Source organism: Salmo trutta, chromosome 22, assembly GCF_901001165.1.
Source record: "Salmo trutta chromosome 22, fSalTru1.1, whole genome shotgun sequence".
Classification (NCBI taxonomy): Eukaryota; Metazoa; Chordata; class Actinopteri; order Salmoniformes; family Salmonidae; genus Salmo; species Salmo trutta.
Genome location: NC_042978.1, coordinates 15,067,972 through 15,091,498, shown reverse-complemented (window position 1 = coordinate 15,091,498; position 23,527 = coordinate 15,067,972). Strand labels below are relative to the sequence as shown.

Below are 23,527 nucleotides of genomic sequence, written 5' to 3'. Positions count from 1 at the left end.
AATCGCTTTCACAATCATTGGCCTTTACAGAGAATTCAGTCCAAACCACAAGTCCAAATCCACATCTCCCTCCATGGCTTAGGAAAGGGCTGCTTTAGCAAGCTAGCTACTGCAGTACATTAACACAAGCAGACCAGAAACAGTCACATTTGTCTGACAATAATGACGTTTAGCTTAGGATGTGATTTGATTAGTGTGAAGCAAAATCCAAACCGGCCTACCTTGGGGGGTGTTTTGCTGCGCCAGGAGAAACCACAGTTGAGCTCAGCTCAATGCTGATTGGTTAATTATTTAGTAAATTTTTTACCAAATGCTTGCTAGCATCAATCAATCAAATGCTAGGCCGGGAACATGTCATTCTCTTTCTTTCCAGACAGCATCAGATTGTCTATAGCCTAGTAGGAGATTTAGCAACATTGATTGGACTAAAATGTTTTTGGTATCTTTAAGTTTGTTTTCAGTGTATTAAACTAAGCATACAGTGCATTCGGAAAGTGTTCAGACTCCTTGACTTTTTCCACATTTTGTTACGTTGCAGCCTTATTCTAAAATGTATTAAATAGTTTTTTCCCCCTCATCAATCTACACACAATACCCCATAATGACAAAGCAAAAACTGGTTTTTAGAATTTTTTTGCAAATGTATTTAAAATAAAAAACTGAAATATCACATTTACATAAGTATTCAGACCTCAGTACGTTGTTTGAAGCACTTTTGGCAGCGATTACAGCCTTGAGTCTTCTTGGGTATGACGCTACAAGCTTGGAACACTTGTATTTGGGGAGTTTCTCCCATTTTTCTCTGCAGATCCTCTCAACCTCTGTCAGGTCGGATGGAGACCGTCGCTGCACAGCTATTTTCAGGTCTCTCCCGAGATGTACAATCGGGTTCAAGTCCGGGCTCTGGCTGGGTCACTCAAGGACATTGAGACTTGTCCCCAAGCCCCTCCTGCGTTGTCTTGGCTGTGTGCTTAGAGTCGTTGTCCTGTCTGAGGTCCTGAGCAGGTTGTCAACATTGCTCCATTCATCTTTCCCTCAATCCTGACTGGTCTCCCCCAGTCCCTGCCACTGAAAAACATCCCCACAGCATGATGCTGCCACCACCATGCTTCACCGTAGGGATGGTGCCTGGTTTCCTCCAAGACGTGGCGCTTGGCATTCAGGGCAAAGAGTTCAATCTTGGTTTCATCAGACCAGAGAATCTTTTCGTATGGTCTGAGAGTCCTCTGGATGGCTTTTTGCAAACTCCAAGCGGGCTGTCATGTGCCTTTTACTGAGAAGTGGCTTCCATCTGGCCACTCTACCATAAAGGCCTGATTGGTGGAGTGCTGTAGAGATGGTTGACCTTCTGGAAGTTGTTCCATCTCCACAGAGGAACTCTGAAGCTCTGTCAGAGTGACCATCGGATTCTCGGTCACCTCCCTGACCAAGGCCCTTCTCCCCCAATTGCTCAATTTGGCCGGGCGGCCAACTCTAGGAAGAGTCTGGGTGGTTCCAAACTTCCATTTAAGAATGATGGAGGCCAGCCTCCCGAGTGGCGCCGTGGTCTAAGGCACTGCATCGCAGTGTTAGCTGTGCCACTAGAGATTCTGGGTTCAAGTCCAGGCTCTGTTGCAGCCGGCCGCAACCGGGAGACCCATGGGGCGGCGCAGAATTGTCCCAGTGCCGTCTGGGTTAGGGGAGGGTTTGGCCAAGCGCAGTGCACGCTGACACGATCCCCAGGTGTACGGTGTTTCTTCCGACACATTGGTGCGGCTGGCTTCCAGGTTAAGTGGGCATTGTGTCAAGAAGTAGTGTGGCTTGGTAGAGTTGTGTTTCGGAGGACACGGCTCTCGACCTTCACCTCTCCCGAGTCCGTACGGGAGATGCAGCGATGAGACAAGACTGTAACTACCAATTGGATACCATGAAATTGGGGAGAAAAAAAAGGGGTAAAAAAAGAATTATGGGGGCCACTGTGTTCTTGGGGACCTTTAATGCTGCAGAAATGTTTTGGTACCCTTCCCCAGATCTGTGCCTCGACACAATCCTGTCTCGGAGCTCTACGGACAATTCCTTCGACCTCATGGCTTGGTTTTTGCTCTGACATGCATTGTCAACTGTGGGACCTTATATAAATATGTTTTTTGCTTTGAATATATTTACCATATCATATGGAGACAGAAACATAAATATTTTACCTTATCATAAGTAGACAAATTGCATATTACTAAATCCTTCCAATAGAAAAACAACTGATTTAGTTACGAATTGAACTTTAATTGAATGAGTTGACTCTTCACATGGGATGATTTCACAGAACAACAAAAGAAAGGGAATATTGAATGATCCCCAATGATCCATCGCATCTCACAAAAACGTTTTCAACATACATCTGTAAAATGATAGTCTAGAAACTAAAGCTTTGGTTGTCTTCCTCTAAGGCTGCCATGTCTTCTCCCTGGACCTCCTCAATGTCTAATTCTTGAACATCAGACTCTGAGGCCTCATCTTTACTGTCACTTTTCAACCTGGTTGAGGATGGCTCGTTGTCAGGCTCAAAAAGCCTCAAATTTTCCTGGATGGCCACCAATTTTTCAACTCTTGTATTGGTTAGCCTGTTGCGTGCTTTGGTGTGTGTTCCCAAACAAGGACCAGTTGCGCTCTGAGGCGGCTGATGTTGGTGGGATTTGGAGGATGATGGAGGCAACAGCGGAACGGCCTCAGATCCACAAAGTCTCTTCCACCAGGTGTCTGATGAGATATGTTTGGAACGACTGCCATATTGCATCTCCATCCCAAAGCCCTTGCTTGGAAGTGTACTTCGCCAGACTGCCAAGAACCTTGCCCTCATCCAGGCCATAGTGGAGAGACATGGTAGTGATGACACCATAGGCCTTGTTTATCTCTGCACCAGACAGGATACTCTTGCCAGCATACTTGGGGTCCAACATGTATGCTGCGGCATGTGTGGGCTTCAGGCAGAAGTCTTCACGCTTTTCGATGTATTTTAGAACTGCAGTTTCCTCTGCTTGGAGCAACAGTGAAGTGGGCAAGGCAGTACAGAGTCTGAACATCAGACAGGATGGCATTGTCTCCGTCAATCTGTGCAATGGCTACTGCTATAGGTTTCAGGAGTTTCAGGTTGCTTACCACTCTCTCCCAAAATACATCATCCAGGAAGATCCTCTTGATGGGGCTGTCCATATCGGCAGACAGGAGACTGTCAAACATGATGACAACACCACTGGGCAACTTCAATGTGTTGCTCTTATTCTTCTCACTTTGCTTGGTGAGGTAGATTGCTGCTAAAACTTGATGACCCTTCACATACCTAACCATTTCCTTGGCTCTCTTGTAGAGTGTGTCCATTGTTTTCAGTGCCATGATGTCCTTGAGGAGCAGATTCAATGCATGAGCAGCACAGCCAGTGGGTGTGCTGTGAGAGTAGGACTCCTCCACTTTAGACCACGCAGCCTTCATATTCGCAGCATTGTCTGTTACCAGTGCAAATACCTTCTGTGGTCCAAGGTCATTGATGACTGCCTTCAGCTCATCTGCAATGTAGAGACTGGTGTGTCTGTTGTCCCCGGTGTCTGTGCTCTTGTAGAATACTGGTTGAGGGGTGGAGATGATGTAGTTAATTATTCCTTGCCAACGAACATTCGACCACCCATCAGAGATGATTGCAATACAGTCTGCTTTCTCTATGATTTGCTTGACCTTCACTTGAACTCTGTTGAACTCTGCATCCAGCAAATTAGTAGATAAAGCATGTCTGGTTGGAGGGGTGTATGCTGGGAGAAGAACATTCAGAAATCTCTTCCAATACACATTGCCTGTGAGCATCAGAGGTGAACCAGTTGCAACCACAGCTCGAGCAAGACATTCATCAGCATTTCTCTGTCTATGTTCCTCCATTGAGTCAAAAAAACTTCTGATTCCAGGAGCTTTTGCTATTGATAAGGTGTCTGATTCATCATTTTCACCTCGAATAGAAGTAGAGGGATTTTTGTCAGAGGTTGCTTGTTGTGAGCGCTGAGGGAACTTTATGCAAAAATCCAATTCAATTTGAAAATGTTCCTAATTGCAAAAGCATGTAACAGAATTTGGGTATTCCAGAACTGTAATTTATATGTAAATAAACATAACCCTGTTTTATGTTTTTAATACTGCAGATAGAATGCTCTGTGTGCCAGAGATGGTACCATTCAGCTTGTCTGGGGATGACAAAGAAGAACTTCAACAAAGCCAAAACAGAAAATGATTGTTAGGGGCCTCTTTGCTGTTAAATTAGAGACCTATTAATAAATGACTGTTGTGCCTTGTAACTACTTTAAAATGTGGAGCTGTTGCACTAAAAATGCGAACATTGACTTGGCATACAATTTAAGATTGTAAATATTATACAACTTTATGTAAACATTGTCTAACTTCATATAGAACAAATTGCACTTGAAATTTACATTTCTTTAAAGTTATTGCAAATAAATGCATGTTTTCACTTTCTTCTGAGACAATCACTGAATTAGATTTCTTCATCTTTAAATGCAATATTTGAGATTTTATGTATTTCTATCAAATCAATACTGGAATTTCTACTCAAAGCAAAGTTTGTAAAAGTATACTAGACATTTATAGAATAAATTGTACCTAGTTTGATAATACTGTCATATTGATTTATATAGCTTTAAATGGCATTTTATAGATGTTATGTATTTATATCAAGTCAAAACTGGAATTTCTACTCAAAAAAGGTTGTAAAAGTATGCTAGACATTTATAGAATAAATTATATCTAGCTTGATGATTCTGTGACAAACGGCTGAATTAGTTATTGATTTTTACATTTTTAAATGGCTTTTGGCGAACGTCTGTTGAATGTCGAATGTGTTTCTATAAAATTAAAACTGTAATTTTTCCTCAAAACAAAGGTTGTAAAAGTATGCCATACATTTATAGAATAAATCATATATAGTTTGATTTTTCTGTGACAAACGGTGAATTAGTTATTGATTTTTACCGCTTTAAATTAAATGTTATAGATTTTATGTATTTCTATTAAATCAAAACTTGATTTTTTCCTCGAAACAAAGGTTGTAAAAGTATGCTAGACATTTATAGAATAAATCATACATAGTTTGATGATTCTGTGACAAACGGTGAATTAGTTATTGATTTAAAAAAAAAATTAAATGGCATTTGGCGAATGTCTGATGATTGTCTGTTGAATGTCCGAATGTGTGAATACAAAACCATCTTTACCTCGGCGCAACCATGCTTATTCATGGCACATCGAACTCGATCAATGCCACGCCTTCTTAACCCCATAACTCCATCCACTCGGAGTTTGTGCTGTAGTATAAATAAACACAACTGCTTATTTGGACGTAGCTAGCTATTTGACAGTGAAAAGCGAGGTAAATTTTCCGATAATCAATAATCTAATATTTTCTGTATTTCTTCCCGCATAATTCTAAACAATTGTATTTTAATCAGTTACGTGTATCGCTTTATCATCTTGTAGACAGGAAGTGATCTTTATTCGCTCTGGCAAACAGTGTTGTATGCTAAGGTTAACGTTAGCTGGCCTTTTAGCTAGCTGTTTAAAAATCTAATAGCTTTTATAATTTATGTAAAAAGACAATAATACAAGTTGTGTAAGCACATGGAAATACTTTTTAGCGATGTATTTATTTCAGACTCATATTATGACTTAAAAGTGGCGCGCTGTCAGTGACGGGACTGTGCAACTCAATCTCCCATGATTCTGTAGTCCTGGAACTGACCCTGTTGTTATTTGTTTTTTATTTTGTTTATGTATTTTTTTTAAATGTATTTTTGAAAGATGTGTTTTTCTCAGTGTTGTCATTTGCGTGGGCATCGTTTTCATGAAGTTCTCAGCTAATCCGTCTATAGCCTCTCCCAAACGGATGCATTTCTCCGGCCAGTTGGTGGCGACAACAATATACCTTTTGAGTGCAGTTAGCCATAAAACCCAAAGAAGACTTCATCCGCCATTTCACTAGCGTGCAGCCGGCCAGCCTCTCCAAAGTCATACATTAAACACGATATTTATTCAATACTGCGTAGGTGAAGGTCCACTGCCGAACTTAAGCAATATTTTAATAACTTTGTTGAGGTACTCTACTGACCGCAAATTCATTCAGCAACAAAACAGCGGAAACAGGATAAGCTGCTAAGATGTCGACCGAGGCCGCTGCTACGGAGAAACCAGGCCAGGGGTAACGTTTCATTAATTTATTCTTTTGTTAGCTAGTTGGCTAACTAAACTAGTTAACTTACCTTCCTGATCGCTAAGGTTTGGCTACGTGTACATTGTCTCCAACTGCCTAGTAGCAGTTAGTTTAATGGTTATCTAACTGGCTAATCACCACTAACTAGTTAATCAATTGATTCTGCTAACGTTAGCCACAAATGTGCGTGCGTCCTTGCACTGGCATGAGATTTGCAAATTAGCTACAGTAACTAGTTAGCCCCCCCCCCCACAAAAATGAACTAACTAACGTTAGCTAACTGACCAACTTGTCCTCGCCCCCCCTATTTTTTTTGTGAAGTACGCATCACTTGCTACACTGATTTGTTTTTTTTTGGGGGGGGGGGGGGTATTAACGTTTCATGAGCTGAAATAAAATATCCCAGAAAGCTTATTTCTCAATGTTGTGCACAAATGTAACCCTGTTAGTGAGCACTTCTCATTTGCCAAGATAATCCATCCACCTGACAGGTGTAGCATATCAAGAAGCTGATTAAACAGCACCTTGTGCTGGGGACAATAAAAGGCCATTCTTAAATGTGCAGTTTTGTCACAACACAATGCCACAGATGCTTACTGCCAATTGTCCACCAGAGCTGTTGCCAGTTAATTTAATATTACATTCTCTACCATAAGCCACCTCGAGTCATTTTAGAGTTTGGCTGTATGTCCAACCGGCCTCACAAACGCAGACCACGTGTAACCACGCCAGCCCAGGACTTTCACCTCCGGCTTCTTCACCTGCTTCTGAGACCAGCCACCTTCTGAGACCAGCCACCCTGACAGCTGATGAAACAGTGGGTTTGCAAAACTGAAGAATTTCTGTACAAACTGTCAGAACTTCTCAAGGAAGCTCATCTGCATGCTTGTCACCCTCACCAGGGTCTTGACCTGACTGCAGTTCGGCCTTGCTGGAGAAATGTGCTCTTCACAGATGAATCCCGGTATCAACTGTACTGGGCAGATGGCAGACAGCGTAGCGTGTATGGTGTTGTGTGGGAGAGCAGTTTGCTAATCTCAAAGTTGTGATGGGCAGGCATAAGTTACGGACAACACAAACAACTGCATTTTATCGATGGCAATTTGAATGCACAGAGATACCGTGACGAGTTCCAGTTACCGCCAATATCCAGCAAGTTTGCACAGCCATTGAAGAGAGGGACAACATTCCACAGGCCACAATCAACAGCCTGATCAACTGAAGATGTGTCACTCTGAGGTAAATGGTGGTCACACCAGATACTGACTGGTTTTCTGATCACGCCCCTACCATTCTTTTGAGGGTATCTGTGATCAACATATGCATATCTGTATTCAGGTCTATGAAATCCATAGATTAGGGCCTAATTTATTTCAATTGACTGATTTCCTTATTAAGTGTAACTCAGTAAAAATTGTATGTTGCGTTTTTTATATTTTTGTTCAGTGTATTTGGACTTGCGTAATAGCCAACTAGCTAGTTATTCAAACACGAGACGGGTTTGTTTAGCAATAATTGAGCCGTACGCAACTATGGGGAAAAACAGACAGGGTTGGTTTAGGTTGTTAACATGTAAGCTATATTTCATCTTCAATATTTACAAATAATATATATATATTTGCCCTTTCAGCGCTTCTCTCAAATACATTGTTATTGACATGAAATCAGTCACCTCAAAATAAGACATGGTATCAATGACAAGAAACTAGCTTGTTTCATCTTGTTCTTGCAGTGATCTGGCCATTCAGAATCACAACACGCAGAAACCACAAAAAAGTAATTACCATGCTGTCGTGACGTTGTATTAGTTAATGTGACAACTGTTGCTCATCGAATGATTAACGGTTTATAATTACGTGATTAAATGAATTAAGCAATGAATCAAGCAATTATCAACTCATTAACCTGGGGCACCATGGGAACATTGTTTTGATTGAGTTTCTATTTCCCAAATTAACTCAAAGGATATCAGAATATCGATTACAACAGTCGCTAAATTAATCAATTTCCTCTACAGTCTCATAATCTGAACGTCGTATAATCCAGGAATCTGCACAGACCCGGGCTTTACCACTGAATTTACCACACCAATCTTAGTTGATTATTTATTTACTAGCAAGCTAAAATGATGATAAAAATGCACATACACAAAACACAGTCTAGCTATTGATTAGGACTTAGTATAACGGGCCAACACACTATGGCGCTTGTTACCCAAAATGGGGATTTTAAAGAGAGAGAAATAAAGGAAGTACACGAGAGAAATATACATTTGGGTTCATTTGTCAGCCATGCTTATTTAACTAGCCTTGCCCCGAACTGCCGCTCTTATGGGTCAGAATATAATGATGTAATTACGTGTTGGAGGTCTCAGGTGGGAAGCTCCGCGTGGGTCGTTTAGGCTTCTAAATGACGCAGTTCTCCGGCGCAACTCTCTGGTTGTCCTCACGATGTCAGTGTCCTTCTTGGCTAAGTGGTCTGATCCTCACCCTTGATCGGAAAGGGGTCTTCTGAGGACAGACAGCTCTGTAGCTCAGAGCTCACAGCTTCGGCTCAAATGGTGTCGATACCACGATTCAATGGAGAGTGGAGGCTGGGTGGTTCGGCTTGAATTCACCCGCTTAGACACAGCTACTCGTCCGTAGCTCGTGTAGAAAAAGATTTTTGTCTTCAACCTTGTATTTCGTTTTGGGGTTCGTCGACTTTGTTAGACCTTAGCTGCAGCTTGGGGTCAATAGTCTCCTATCTTAATTCTTCACTCTCCTGTCTTATACCCTCGGGTCAGAAGTGGGTGTAACCGCCTTTAGGGCAATTCTCTGGGCGGACCAAGTAAAGGGGCAAGGCTTAGATTTGGCTAAAAATCCGATTTTAGACACTAACTTCACATTTCATCTTTACCAAAACATTCTGTTTGATTTGGATATTTTCCAAACAGCGTACAATGTATAAACATCAGGCATATACTGGGAAAACTCTTAAAGGTACAATGTTTTCATAATAACGTCATCTCTTAACCTTTTAAAAACAAATACAAAAGTTACATACATTTTAATATTCCACTTTTCGTCATAACCACCATTGTGGCTGACGGAAACCATTGTTCCAAAGTCCCTTTATTGCATGTTTAATGTTCTGAGGCCAGTTCTCCATTGTTAGGACAAAGGAATTTCTCTGTGGCCTAAGTTTTATTATGGGCGTGCGGTGTCATAAAACCCCCACATCTTCAGACCCCTAGATCTCTCCTCCTCTGTTGGGGGTTTGGGAGATAATCTGTAGGGTGGTGGTCTCCTGTACCCTGACCTGATCAGGACAGTCATGACAATGCAGATAATTAGACAATATAGGCTACCCCTCTGCCTATTGGCTTATTTGCATATTCAAGCCTCTCAAAATACTACACTGCCCCTTAAATTAAGACAAGCTTTTTACCAGAATTTTCAAAGAAATGTGGCCTACATGTTTGGTGCTCTTCTAGGAAGCAGTAACTACCCATTGCTGACCTATACTTATCTATAACTGGGTTATAACTCTCAAAGAATATCAACCAATGTGCACACGCGACGCTCTGATCTGAAAAGCGCATTCACTTGTGGGTAATTGAAAGAGATCCCCGCCGATAGAATTCTACTCCTTTTGCGCTCTGCCTACAACAAAGTCAGACTCAATATTTGCAACGTTAGATTTGGTTTGGTTTGTTGCATTGAAAAGGGGCTGATTTATAATGTTGATTTGATCAAACTTTTATCTATATAGTGCAAACTCAGTGAAGTTAAATCTCTTGCATCTCTGTGCGGCCTATTCAAAGTGCCTATCACAAGAATTAGCTTTTATGTCCCCTTGTTCTCGTATCTTTTTGTCTTGTCTCCATTCTGTGCCATGTGCACCTTTCCATTTACTCACACACACCAAGCCCCTGCCAGTCACAACAACAAAGATGTGAGATCACTTCATCTCTGACAAGAGGTTTAAACTTGCATTTGAGGTTTGGTCCAACAATCAGTAATTTGAATTTATTATCAAGGCAGCAGCTACTTTTCCTGGGGTCCAGCAAAATTGAGGCAGTTAAATACAATTTTAAACATTACAATACATTTCACAACACATTAAGCGTGTCCCTCGGGCCACTACTCGACTACCACATATCTACAACACAAAATCATATGGACACCGAAATACATTTAGACTTTATTTTACTGTAATAGCGGAGTAGTTAACCTTTCTAACGATACATTTTTTTATGTCTAAACTCCTCAAATTGTTCAGAGCAGACACTACTAGAGCAGGAGTATCAATGAACATTGATTCTGGAATATTAATGCTCAGTTTGCCACGTGCAGTTTTGCAGTACCTCTAGCTGCATTTTAACCAAAGACTTACTAGCTGTCTGGTCTGTTTTATAAATGTGCAATAAGCATAACACAATTATATAAGGAATTGGCAACTCGTTCTCATTCTGAGAAATAAACTTTGCCACTTGATTTCAACATCTGAACAAAGTGGACAGACTAGCATGCTGTTCAAACAGTTGGAAACAGACAGAAGGGTGTGTACATAACAATTCAACTCTTGTACCTTGTTAGCTAGCAGATCGAAGTTGGCTAAACTTGAAATATGAAGAGCACGTGGGCTTGAGAGATTGTTTGAGACCTGTGTTCATTCTCTATAATGCCTCTACAAGTAGATCTGTTCTTTGTGGGCTATTTCCATGCTTCCCGTTACATTTGTTTTTGCATCTTTTGGTTTTGTTCACCAGCCAAAAATACATTTTTGGTTATTGAGAATATATTTCACAGTGGTTTCGATGGTACAATGATTCTCTACACTAGTTTTGTCAAACTGAAATTAGACAAACTATTTGAATTTTAGAAAGCGGTAAATGGCGGTGTGATTTTCTGCATATTGCACTTTAAATTATTAGTTGGTCATATATTCATTTTAAGTATATCATGAATCGCCCATAAATTCAACAAAATCAATATGCTTTTTAGGCCATATCGTAGAGTCCTAATTCAAAGGCCACAAGGAAACTTGGAATAACATACATGGTTAGTTAAATGAGAACTTGTCTTGTCTATATTTTGGAATGATGGTTTTGGGAGGCTGCCATCACGGAAAAGGGAACAAACTGTTAACTTCAACGAATCATGACCCGCCATAGGATATCAACAGTAACAATGGTTAGCTGATATTTATGTGATAGTTTGACTGTCGAATCAGTGTATTGGTGTTTGGCCAGTGACTTTTAGAGGCTTGGGCGGTATACCGTTTATACTGCAAGCCGGCGGATTTGGAAATGGCCAGAGGGTGTTTATTTATTTATTTATACATTTGAGTCTTTGTAGCTGCATTTTAAGTAAATGCGATAGATTGCTTTTACATATACTTGTTAGCATTGGTAATCTTTGGTATTAGAAGCTCAGTGTTACCAAATATCCCGTGATGGCACATGGTTGGTATGACAATCTGGATACCGCCCCGAATTATCCGTGCCATTTGAAGGGGGGAAATGATAGCGTTCTAAGTATTGCGACCCCCAGTGTGTGCGTATGTGGGGGGGGAAAGATATTGATCTGTTTTTAAGCAATTGATCTTGTCATTGGTGATGTTAGTATAAAAGTTTATAGTAAACACAATCTGAGGTAAAAAGGATGTGTAATTCCCCCCATTTCGATGTGGTCTAAACATCAGCTTGTGTAATGTACACTGCTCAAAAAAATAAAGGGATCACTTAAACAACACAATGTAACTCCAAGTCAATCACACTTCTGTGAAATCAAACTGTCCACTTATTAGGAAGCAACACTGATTGACAATAAATGTCACATGCTGTTGTGCAAATGGAATAGACAACAGATGGAAATTATAGGCAATTAGCAAGACACCCCCAATAAAGGAGTGGTTCTGCAGGTGGTGACCACAGACCACTTCTCAGTTCCTATGCTTCCTGGCTGATGTTTTGGTCACCTTTTGAATGCTGGCGGTGCTTTCACTCTAGTGGTAGCATGAGACGGAGTCTACAACCCACACAAGTGGCTCAGGTAGTGCAGCTCATCCAGGATGGCACATCAATGCGAGCTGTGGCAAGAAGGTTTGCTGTGTCTGTCAGCGTAGTGTCCAGAGCATGGAGAGGCTACCAGGAGACAGGCCAGTACATCAGGAGACGTGGAGGAGGCCGTAGGAGGGCAACAACCCAGCAGCAGGACCACTACCTCCGCCTTTGTGCAAGGAGGAGCAGGAGGAGCACTGCCAGAGCCCTGCAAAATGACCTCCAGCAGGCCACAAAAGTGCATGTGTCTGCTCAAACAGTCAGAAACAGACTCCATGAGGGTGGTATGAGGGCCTGACGTCCACAGGTGGGGGTTGTGCTTACAGCCCAACACCGTGCAGGACGTTTGGCATTTGCCAGAGAACACCAAGATTGGCAAATTCGCCACTGGCTCCCTGTGCTCTTCACAGATGAAAGCAGGTTCACACTGAGCACATGTGACAGACGTGACAGAGTCTGGAGACGCCGTGGAGAACGTTCTGCTGCCTGCAACATCCTCCAGCATGACCGGTTTGGCGGTGGGTCAGTCATGGTGTGGGGTGGCATTTATTTGGGGGGCCGCACAGCCCTCCATGTGCTCGCCAGAGGTAGCCTGACTGCCATTAGGTACCAAGATGAGATCCTCAGACCCCTTGTGAGACCATATGCTGGTGCGGTTGGCCCTGGGTTCCTCCTAATGCAAGACAATGCTAGACCTCATGTGGCTGGAGTGTGTCAGCAGTTCCTGCAAGAGGAAGGCATTGATGCTATGGACTGGCCCGCCCGTTCCCCAGACCTGAATCCAATTGAGCACATCTGGGACATCATGTCTCGCTCCATCCACCAACGCCACGTTGCACCACAGACTGTCCAGGAGTTGGCGGATGCTTTAGTCCAGGTCTGGGAGGAGATCCCTCAGGAGACCATCCGCAACCTCATCAGGAGCATGCCCAGGCGTTGTAGGGAGGTCATACAGGCACGTGGAGGCCACACACACTACTGAGCCTCATTTGGACTTGTTTTAAGGACATTACATCAAAGTTGGATCAGCCTGTAGTGTGGTTTTCCACTTTAATTTTGAGTGCGACTCCAAATCCAGACCTCCATGGGTTGATAAATTGGATTTCTATTGATTATTTTTGTGATTTTGTTGTCAGCACATTCAACTATGTAAAGAAAGTATTTAAGATTCATTCATTCAGATCTAGGATGTTATTTTAGTGTTCCCTTTATTTTTTTGAGCACTGTACTAACGCATACTGTCCGCATCATGGAAAGTAGCGTAATATACATTAATTAGATATGGTAAAATTGTCTTAATTTGGTCTGATAGTAATGAAGCAAACTCAGATTTCATTAATCATTTTCTCATAAGTTTAGCAATTTAGAAATGTAAAAAATGCTGTTATGCACAATTTAACCGGGCGCTCTAGAAAGAGCTCCCCATAATGACTGTGCAGCAGCCCATTTAATTCGACCTCCCTACCATGATTGTGAGTGCGATATCAGGCTCCACTCCAGGTAGCTAGGCTTATCGGTCGGGCAGCTAGCAAAGCGGTCTGATTTTGTTGCAGCTAATTTAGCTAGCCAGCTAACTAAAGTCTTAATGAGTTCATCTATTCTTATGTATGTATTAGTTAACTATGTAGCTGTGTTTTTTCTTTACAAAGGGAAATGAACGGCAAGGCCAAGCATGAACCCAATACCAGGAAGGAGAGGCCCCAGAAGCGTGGAGGTGGTCGCTTTGAGCCATATGGAAACCCATCAAAGAGATACCGTGTGTTTGTCAGCAACATCCCATACGATGTGAAATGGCAGGCACTCAAAGATCTAATGAAAGAAAAAGGTAAGGTGTTAACTTCTTATGGCTTGAATCCCGTTAGCGGGATCGATATGATGACAGCCAGTGAAAGTGCACGGCGGCAAATTCAAAACAACAAAAAGCTCATAAAAATTTCTCAAACATACAAGTATTATACACCATTTTAAAGATAAGATTCTCCTAAATCTAACCACAGTGTCCGATTTCAAAAAGGCTTTACGGCGAAAGCAAAACATTAGATTATGTTAGGACAGCACCTAAACAAGAAAAACCACACAGCCATTTTCCAAGCAAGCAGAGGCATCACAAAAACAAGAAAGTCAGCTAAAATTATTAACCTTTGATCTTCATCAGATGGCACGCCCAGGACTCAATGTTACAAAATACATGTATGTTTAGTTCGATAAAGTTCATATGTATATCCATAAACCCCATTTTACATAGGCGCGTGTTCAGAAAATGTATTCCCACCAAAACGTCCGGTGAATGAGCACATCAATTTACAAAAATACTCATCATAAACGTTGATGTGTCAGATTTTAAAATGGATTTTCAGCGAAAGCACACTTGTCAATATTCTGAGTACAGAGCTCAACCATCAAAGCAAGCTATACAGATACCAGCAAAGTTCTGGAGTCAACTAAACTCAGAATTAGTATTATAAATATTCCTTTACCTTAGCTGATCTTGGTTTGAATGCACTACCAGGACTCCTACTTCCACAAGAAATGTAATTTCTGTTCGAAATACTCCATATTTATGTCCAAATACCTCCGTTTTGTTCGTGCGTACAGATCACTATCCAAAGGCATAACACGTGAGCGTAAAATAAGAGACAAAAAGTCAAATAGTTCCATTACCATTCGCAGAAACATGTCAAACGATGTTTACAATCAATCCTTAGGGTCTTTTTAACCTAAAACGTCGATAATATTCCAACCGGACAATAGCGTATTCATTACAGAAGAAAAATAATGAGCGGCGCGCCAAACGTACCTGCACAGTAAACGACTCACTGGTCCCAGGCAGTCCACTGATAGACTGAGCTCCTATTCTCTGCCCAGTAACAGGAGACGCATGAAACAAGTTTCTAAAGGCTGTTGACAGCCAATGGAAGCCTTAGAAAGTGCAAAATGACCCCACAGACACTAGTTTGAACAGGGATTATATAGAACTACAAATCACTTCCTGGTTAGATTTTTTTCTCAGGTTTTTGCCTGCCATATGAGTTCTGTTATACTCACAGACATCATTCAAACAGTTTTAGAAACTTCAGAGTTTTCTATCCAAATCTACTAATAGTATGCATATCTTAGTTTCTGGGAGTGAGTAGGAGGCAGTTTACTCTGGGCACGTCAATCATCCAAGCGACTCAATACTGCCACCATCCATAAGAAGTTAAGAGTAGTGTTGGATCCGCGGTAGATATGAAGACCAGCAAGGCTAATGAAGCCTCCCATAACTGGTCATTTGTGTTGAACCACTTCACCATGTTGACTGGAAGGCCTCTGGCCTGTAAAGGATCCAAGTTGCAATTATTAGCGATGAGGTTCTTGGTATGCGGACTATGCGGCAAAACTTCAAAGGGGAGTGGCTTTTTCCATGGATTGGCCTGTGTTCTGCTAACTCTCCGGGATGTTTCAGATTTCAGAACAGTTCTGTGATTTCTGCCTTTGGCTAGTCATTTTTATAGTGCTGCGAATAGCATTATAAATTTGTGCTCAACTTTGGAGTACTTGATTGAACAGTGGGAATCTACCAACTAAAGGGGGCTCTAATTCAAATGAAGTACAGAGCTTATAGTATATGGGCAATCGATTCCTGTGTTGGGTCTTGAATGGTATATAGCAAATTGCATTTCTCACAAATGCAGAAAAATAGATAAACGTACTTATTACCTTGAGACATAATGAATTGCTCTCAGGTGCTTACGCTACAATTGTTAAAGCGGTTCTTGCTGCTTATGTTCTGCGTGATCCTTTTCTTGGAGATTGTCAAATGTAAGAATTTTATAATGTTTGATAAATGGTTCTGTAATTATCTTCATTTGCAGCATGGATCAGTTGTCAACTTCAATTTGAATCCTGCAACAAAAGCAAAGGTGTACTGTTTATCTAACAGTCTAAACAGACGTTTACATGTTTTTGGCAAAGCTATAGATGTTAGAACGAATGTAGTAAATAGTACCTGCTTTTAATCACAATAAAGCATAGGTGTTCTGAGGTTACCAATGCTTTTCAGAAACAGAATTTAGTGTTTGGATATAATTGAATGTGGCGTTAAATTGCATTCTCTTTTTTAGGTTTGTTGTTTCCGCAGATCTCCATGTTGTACCGATCACGGATGTGTGTTTGCGATTTCTTGGGGTACAGGTCTACAAAATGAAGCATCTTCTTACGCCTGTTCTTGTTTCAGCTGAGGATTGGTTCATGTCCATTTATGGTGCTGACTCATTTGCTCGAATTAGCAATGGTTGTCCCTCTGTTAGTTACAAAGTTGGCCACTTGTGCCTCCAGGTCCAATGTATGTACAACTTTCCAAAAATGTCATTCCATGTTCTTCAGACATTGGAGATAGCTGAGTTGGTACAATTTTTAGTTTTTTGTGTGTATTCATTCAAAGGTGCGGTAGAACCGTTGTATCAGTCAGTGGTTCTAAATACATTTAACAAGGAACATGGATTTTGGAAGGGTGGACTCGTGGTTTCAAAAGGCTTCGCAAACTTTCATTCTGTCAAGTTTATATTTAGAAAAGGGTTTGTCCATGATGACAATCCATCCGATAACAGGGCTGGTAGCTATTTGACTATTGTTCTTTTCATTCTATTGGTCTTTGTGTTTCGGGACTCGGCAAGGACAGGCTAAGAAGCCATTTTAAGATCCATTAAGAGCTTTTTGTAGATCTGTACCAGAATTGTGCTATTGAGGTGCTTCGGGGGAGGCTCTGGAGTAGCAGGCCGAGCTCACGGTCACCAACCGCTTGTGTGTCTGCTCTAAACCCCCATTGTTCTCTCGGCTTCTCTCCCTTGGTGTGTGTCGTCTGGAATCTGATTTGTAGTGGGTGAGGTAACGTACGTGGAACACTTAATGGATGGAGAAGGCAAATCAAGGGTAAGTGCAATAGACAAACCTGTGTTTGTCAGCTTGAGTTTCCTTTAACTGTGGGGATTTTCAGACATGGAGTTTTGATGAAAGCGTGTCAAGTGGGTGACTCTGAACAGAACATGTTGCAGTCTGGCACTGAATGAAGTCATCTCATGGGTTGGCGGCGTATTGGGAATTCAGGTTCCAGTAGTTTGGAAAGTCCATTTTGCTGCAGATTTGTTCATCTGGGACTAAAGTGGGGCCCAGCCCCCAAGAGGTTGTAACATGCAATAGATTTGAGTCCATTGAATTGTTTTTGTGGTACAGATATTTCCTTCAAGAGTCCATTTTGTCTGTGGGACTTCTGCTTTTGATGTGGACAATGTTTTAAGGGTTTAGATTCACCAGACTTCTGCATTTTGTTATATTGTCTGGTGACCAGCTCATTTTGAAAGAGTAGCTGACTGTTCTAGGCTAAGGCCATACAAGTGAGTAGAATGTGTTTAACATTGTTATTGAATATGCATGAAGTCATTGTTCTCTACATTGCCACGACTGATTACTAACTCAAATGTTGTTTTTCTACTTCAATGATGCTGTTGTGCGGTCTTCAATCAACAAAGGGTTGTGCGTAAGTATTTTCTTCAGTCTTTATTCTAATAGATGCCTCAAAGTTTTAATTTCATGATAGTCATCATGGTTTGTCTCAACAGGATTGTTGAGTTCAGGACTGAGGAGCTGATGAAGAAGGCTGTGGAGAAGGTCAACAAGCACAACCTGAATGGTCGGCCCCTGAAGGTTAAAGAGGTAAGCAATATTGTTTTTAAGCTACTGACACTTCACACCAGAAATAAAACAAATCTATCAATAGGCTTGTATTTCCTGTTTGGTAATGTTGCCAATGTTTCTCTAATCCTATTTCCCCAGGACCCAGATGGTGTGATTGCCCAGAGGGATTCACACAGGGCCCAGGGTGGTGGAGGTGGTGGTGGCCCCCCAGGCGGCCATGGTGGAATGAACATGGGGATGGGGATGGATCGCATGAATATGGAGCGGATGAACATGGACTGCATGGGCCCAGGACCGGGCGGCCCACCCATGGTCAACATCCCCCCCAGCCTCATGAACAACTCTAACATCCCCAATGAGATCATCCACGGGCTGCAGGCTGGCAAGATCGGAAGCACGGTCTTCGTAGCTAACGTAAGTTGCGGATTGTAGTCCAGTATGCCAATATACATAGTTTAAAAAAATATCAGTTGAAGTTATATTGCAGTATATGTCATTGCAAGTATTTTAACCTTGTCAATTAAGGGAGGCACCGATATGACATTTTTGGCCGATACCGATATCCTATATTTTCCTTGCCCAAAAAAAGATACTGATATTTAAAATTTTAGCTGCCTTTTAAGCATTCTAGTAAAGTTAAATAGTTCAAACACACACGCACTGCCAAAAAGTTAATTTGTTGGTATTTACGCATGTCCCCATTACCAGTAAAACATAATCAAAACCTATTTCTTTCACTCGTTGTGCTGTTTCATTGTTCATTTGTTCAGTCTCAACCAGGATTTCATCATGCATGTCAAGCAGCGAAGTTTCAGCTCTGTCTGTCCGTGGCCTCTCTTCCTCGGGTGCACACTGTCTCAGAGAATGCTCCCGAATCGCTTGTTCACAGCCTATAGTAGAGTACTTTTCCAAGTTAACCTGACGGTCTGTTGGCATTTTTGTTGAGCAGGCGTTTCAATGCCGTGACAGAGGGTATCACGTCAGCTGCAGACGCAGTTGATGAGCTTATTTCTCCAGTCAGTTGTTCGAATGGAGCTAGGGGTGTGTTCATGTTTCTTTCAAACATTTTCTCAAATGCCATTGAAATGGCAGCAGTGGAATGAGAACCAGCACATTCTTGAGCATGCAATACGGATTTCATCAGTATGAAGTCCTGGTCAACCCACTGTGCTGTCAGACTCATAATGCTCATGGGGCTGACATCGCTGGTCCAAATGTCAGTCGTGAAGCTAATAGCAGTGACGCCCATAGCAAGTAGCTCAGAGATGTGCGTTTCAACAATACTGTGTAACTCCGGTAGGGAAGCATCTGAAAAATAGCACCTACTTGGTACAGCCGGGGCTCGAGGTGTTCGACCAGTCGGCGAAAGCCAACAACATCTACGACAGAGAACGGTTGATTGTCAAGGGCAATGAATTCCATTATCTTGCCGTTAATTGATTTCGCCTTTGAGCTGTCTCGCAGAAATGTTGTTACTCTTTCAAATGACTGCTCGACTTGAACTTGTTTAGTTGTTGGAAGTGTGCGCTTAGTATGTTTCTGCATTTGTTCTGTGTAGCGCTGTATTTTTCTTGGCGCCATTACATAATCTACCTACGTTATAGGTATGCACGTCAGCTTTGACATCGGTTTTGCACATCGGCTTTGCACATCGGCGTTAAACTAGACATCGGGCCGATGTTGGCATTTTTAGCTAATATCGGCAGATTCCGATATGCTCACCGATATATCGTGCATCCCCATTGTCAATGCAATGTTGTTTCCAGCTGGACTACAAGGTTGGCTGGAAGAAGCTGAAGGAGGTGTTTGGCATGGCAGGAGTGGTGGTGCGTACTGACATCTTGGAGGACAAGGATGGGAATAGCAGGGGCATGGGCACTGTCACCTTTGACATGCCTATTGAAGCTGTCCAAGCCGTCAGCATGTTCAACGGTCAACTACTGTTCAATCGGGTCATGCATGTCAAGCTGGTAAGCAACATTCTAGAGACTAACATTTGTTAATTTCAGTAAGTGTACAAACTGTACACATTTTAAGCAATGCTTGTGTTAAATATTTCAGGATGAGAAGTCCTTGCCAAAAGGAGACTTTGCACCACCGGAGAGACCCCCAGCACTACCCCGTATGTACAATGTGTCACCACCCCCCAAAGTCAATGAAAAACAGAAACTAATCTGTCCAAAATGTTGAGTATCTTCAAGGCTAGCTTCCATAGGATCTTCAATAGAAGGGCTGGTAGTATTTGTTTCTCTCAGTCATACATTGCTTTTCCCTCAGGTGGCCTGAGTGGCATTGGGCAGGGACTGGGGCCTGGTGGCCAACCCATTGACGCCACCGCACTGAACAGAGGTGGTGGTGGAGGAATGGGCAACATGGGACCTGGGGGTAAGGGGCTGTCTTTGTGATCCTCCTTCACATTGAACTTTAATTTGACTTCATTCAGTCACTCACTGATTGTTTGGTTTATAGGCATGGATGGCATGGGCTTCGGTGGTGGCATGGGTAGAATGGGAGGTTTGTATGTTTTGTACTGCATTGAATGAATACAGTTTATCAAATCGTTTGCATCGTTTTTTCCTAATACGTTTGAGTGTTAAAGATGACATTTTGTTCGGATTTTTTTCCCAAGGCATGGATAACTTTGGTGGAGGAATGAACAACATGGAGCGCTTTGGACCATCAGGAATGGGACGTATGAATGGTAAGGAAATGAATTTCACTCTGACGTGGAACATTCACGTTTGGCTGTTCTTCTAATAGTTTCATCTCTTGTGTTGTCAGATATGGACCATGGGATTGGTGGTGCTTTTGACCGGGAGTGTGGTCGAAATGAAATGGGCATGTCTCGCAATAATTTTGGAGAGTCCTTTGATAGAGGAATGGGTTAGTACTTTAAGGATTTGCAAAATTTCTTGCTGATGTGTTAAACACGCCTGGAGCTGATTTCTCACAGGACCTAAACTCTGCCTCACCTGTCATTGTCTTTTCTTTTCTGTGATTTCTTTTTTCCCTCGACTTACAGGTAGCTCACTGGGCATGGACCGCATGAGCTCTGGCATGGATCGCCTGGGTGGTGGAATGGACCGTCTGGGTGGGATGGAGAGGATGGACCGTGTGTCTGATCTGGACAGGCTGGGGGGCTCTGGCTTTGACCGTATGGGCTCTGGGCTGGACCGGCTGGGTCCCAGTATGGACAGACTTGGTTCTGGCCTGGATCGTATGAGCTCCAGCATGGACCGCCTGGGCCCAGCTGGGTTTGACTGCCTAGGCCCATCCAGTTTAGACCGCATGTCCGCCGGCCTGGACTTCGCCTCCCCCATGGGCATGGCGGACCGCATGAACACCGGCATGGAGAGGATGGGAACCAACTTTGACCGCATGGGTTCTGCTGGCATGGACCGCTTCCCGACCACCGGGCTTGACCGCATGGGCTCCGCCATGGACCACATGGGCGCTGCCGGTGTTGGAGGCCAGTATGACCGGCCTGCTGAGATGGAACGTGGGGGCTTTGGCGGAAACGGCTTTGGAGGAGCCGGAGCCAACGCCAGGAAGGGCTGTCAGATCTTTGTCCGGAATGTAAGTGTCTCGAGAAATAAGTGTCCCGATTTGTTGTGGTTAAAGTATATTCAGCATATTGAACTAGTATTTGACAGTCACCATTGTAAACTTCAACTGATCGATTTGACTCTTCTCTTGTAGCTGCCCTATGACTTCACCTGGAAGGTGCTGAAGGATACCTTCAATACATGCGGTAAGAACATAATCTTAACATTTTTTTTCTCTTAAATTTGTGGTATCCACTTGTCTCATCACTGCAACTCCTGGCGAAGGTTGAGAGCCGTGCGTCCCCGAAACCCAACCAAGCCACACTGGTTCTTGACACAATGCCCACTTAACCCGGAAGCCAGCCGCACCAATGTGCCAGAGGAAACGCCGTACACCTGGCGACCAATTATGCGCCTCCCCATGGGTCTCCCGGTCACTGCCGGCTTCGACAGATCCTGGACTCGAACCCAGAATCTCTAGTGGCACAGCTAGCACTGCGATGTAGTGCCTTAGACCACTGCGCCACTAAGGAGGCCTTTTTACTATTTTCTACATTGTACAATAATAGTGAAGACAACTAACGCATGGAATCATGTAGTAACCATGAACTACAACCCTAAACCTAAATGCTTGTAGCCACCCTTTGCCTTGATGACAGCTTTGCATTGTCTCAACCAGCTTCACCTGGAATACTTTTCCAACAGTCTTGAAGGAGTTCCACATACAGTACTAGTCAAAAGTTTGGACAGACCTACTCATTCAAGGGTTTTTCTTTATTTTTACATTGTAGAATAATAGTGAAGACATCAGCTATTTAAATAACACATGGAATCATGTAGTAACAAAGTGTTAAGCAAATCAAAATATATTTGAGATTCTTCAAAGTAGCCACCCTGTGCCTTGATGAAAGCTTTGCACACACAAAATCTTATTTAGAATGAAGGCCTACCAAAAGGCCTCCTGCGGGGACGGGGGATTAAAAATATAGGACAACACTACATAAAGAGACCTAAGACGACAACACGGTAGCAGCACATGGTGATGCTGGTTGAGAGAATGCCAGGCATGTGCAAAGGGTGGCTACTTTGAAGAATCTAAAATGTATTTTGATTTGTTTGATGCTTTTTGGATTACTACATGATTCCATATGTTTTCATAGATTTGATGTCTTCTATTCTACAATGTAAAAAATTAAAAAGACCTTGAATGAGTTGGTCAATTTGACTGGTACTGTACGTAAGGACTTTCTTGCACCCAAAAGATCTGTAGTCCCTAGTGTTAGTCCTTTAAACTCGAGTCAGAAGTCCCTAAAAGCTGTGGTACAACAATTTAAAAAAAAATATGAATTGTTACTTTAAGGGTAACTAGATATTACAGCTCTTGCAACATTTGCTGTTGTAGTTAGTATGTTAAATCTGCAACCAAGAGATTTTCTGACGCATTCCCCTCTGGTTGAGTTCTAGGGAGTCAAGTCTATTGCAATGTTGACGTAATTATCTTAAATGTAATTTAACAGAATTGAAAAACAAGATTCAATTGGAACTTCAGCCAAATGATTTTAACCCGTAGGTGCTTTCTTCTGCAGGTATGGTCCAATATGCTGACATCAAGACAGAGAATGGCAAGTCCAAGGGCTGTGGCGTGGTTCGCTTCGACAACCCGGAGACTGCCGAGAGAGCCTGTCGCACCATGAATGGCTATAGGCTGAATGGAAGAGAGATCGACGTCAGAATTGATAGAAACGCATAATCGTCCACAGCTTGTCATTTTGACCCTGATATTTGCATATTTCTTGGTTTGTTGGACATCTGTAACAGTGCAAATGTGTAATTTTAGTTATTGCCCATCCGTGCATTTTTTTTTTTAGTGACCAAATTGTATTTCTTTATTTTACTTAATGCTTCACTTCATTGCCTTTTGTTCTGAGGTGTTTTGATAATAAATATCAATGGAATTTTGTTTTCCGTCTCTTCCTTGCCAATCAAATGTACTATCGTAGCGTGGAATCCCAATGGAGTAGAGGTTTG

At 42.3% G+C, this 23,527-nt stretch overlaps 1 protein-coding gene across 3 annotated transcripts; it reads left to right on the top strand.

Annotated features, from left to right (window-relative positions):
• The first annotated feature begins 5,311 nt into the window (after positions 1-5,311).
• Positions 5,312-23,458, top strand: LOC115158186 (heterogeneous nuclear ribonucleoprotein M). 3 transcript variants are annotated; one of them, XM_029706817.1, is made up of 15 exons: positions 5,312-5,398; positions 13,931-14,106; positions 17,140-17,192; positions 17,789-17,796; positions 17,879-17,972; positions 18,093-18,368; positions 19,721-19,924; positions 20,016-20,076; positions 20,232-20,339; positions 20,424-20,468; positions 20,584-20,655; positions 20,736-20,837; positions 20,977-21,530; positions 21,654-21,705; positions 23,086-23,458. In XM_029706817.1, the coding sequence occupies exons 2-15, from the start codon at positions 13,935-13,937 to the stop codon at positions 23,247-23,249; spliced, it is 1,965 nt and encodes a 654-aa protein (XP_029562677.1). In that variant the 5' UTR covers positions 5,312-5,398; positions 13,931-13,934; the 3' UTR covers positions 23,250-23,458. The 3 variants fall into 3 exon arrangements, with proteins under 3 accessions (XP_029562677.1, XP_029562676.1, XP_029562678.1); XM_029706816.1 differs by lacking the exon at positions 5,312-5,398 and adding an exon at positions 5,960-6,223; XM_029706818.1 differs by lacking the exons at positions 5,312-5,398; positions 17,140-17,192 and having other exon boundaries at positions 13,990-14,106.
• Positions 23,459-23,527: the final 69 nt, after the last annotated feature.

Coding starts and splice junctions, on each gene's coding strand:
- LOC115158186 (XM_029706816.1), top strand. CDS start 6,183: ATGTCGACCGAGGCCGCTGCTACGGAGAAACCAGGCCAGGG. Junction 6,224..13,930: donor ACGGAGAAACCAGGCCAGGG/GTAACGTTTCAT, acceptor TTCTTTACAAAG/GGAAATGAACGGCAAGGCCA. Junction 19,925..20,015: donor GGGTCATGCATGTCAAGCTG/GTAAGCAACATT, acceptor TAAATATTTCAG/GATGAGAAGTCCTTGCCAAA.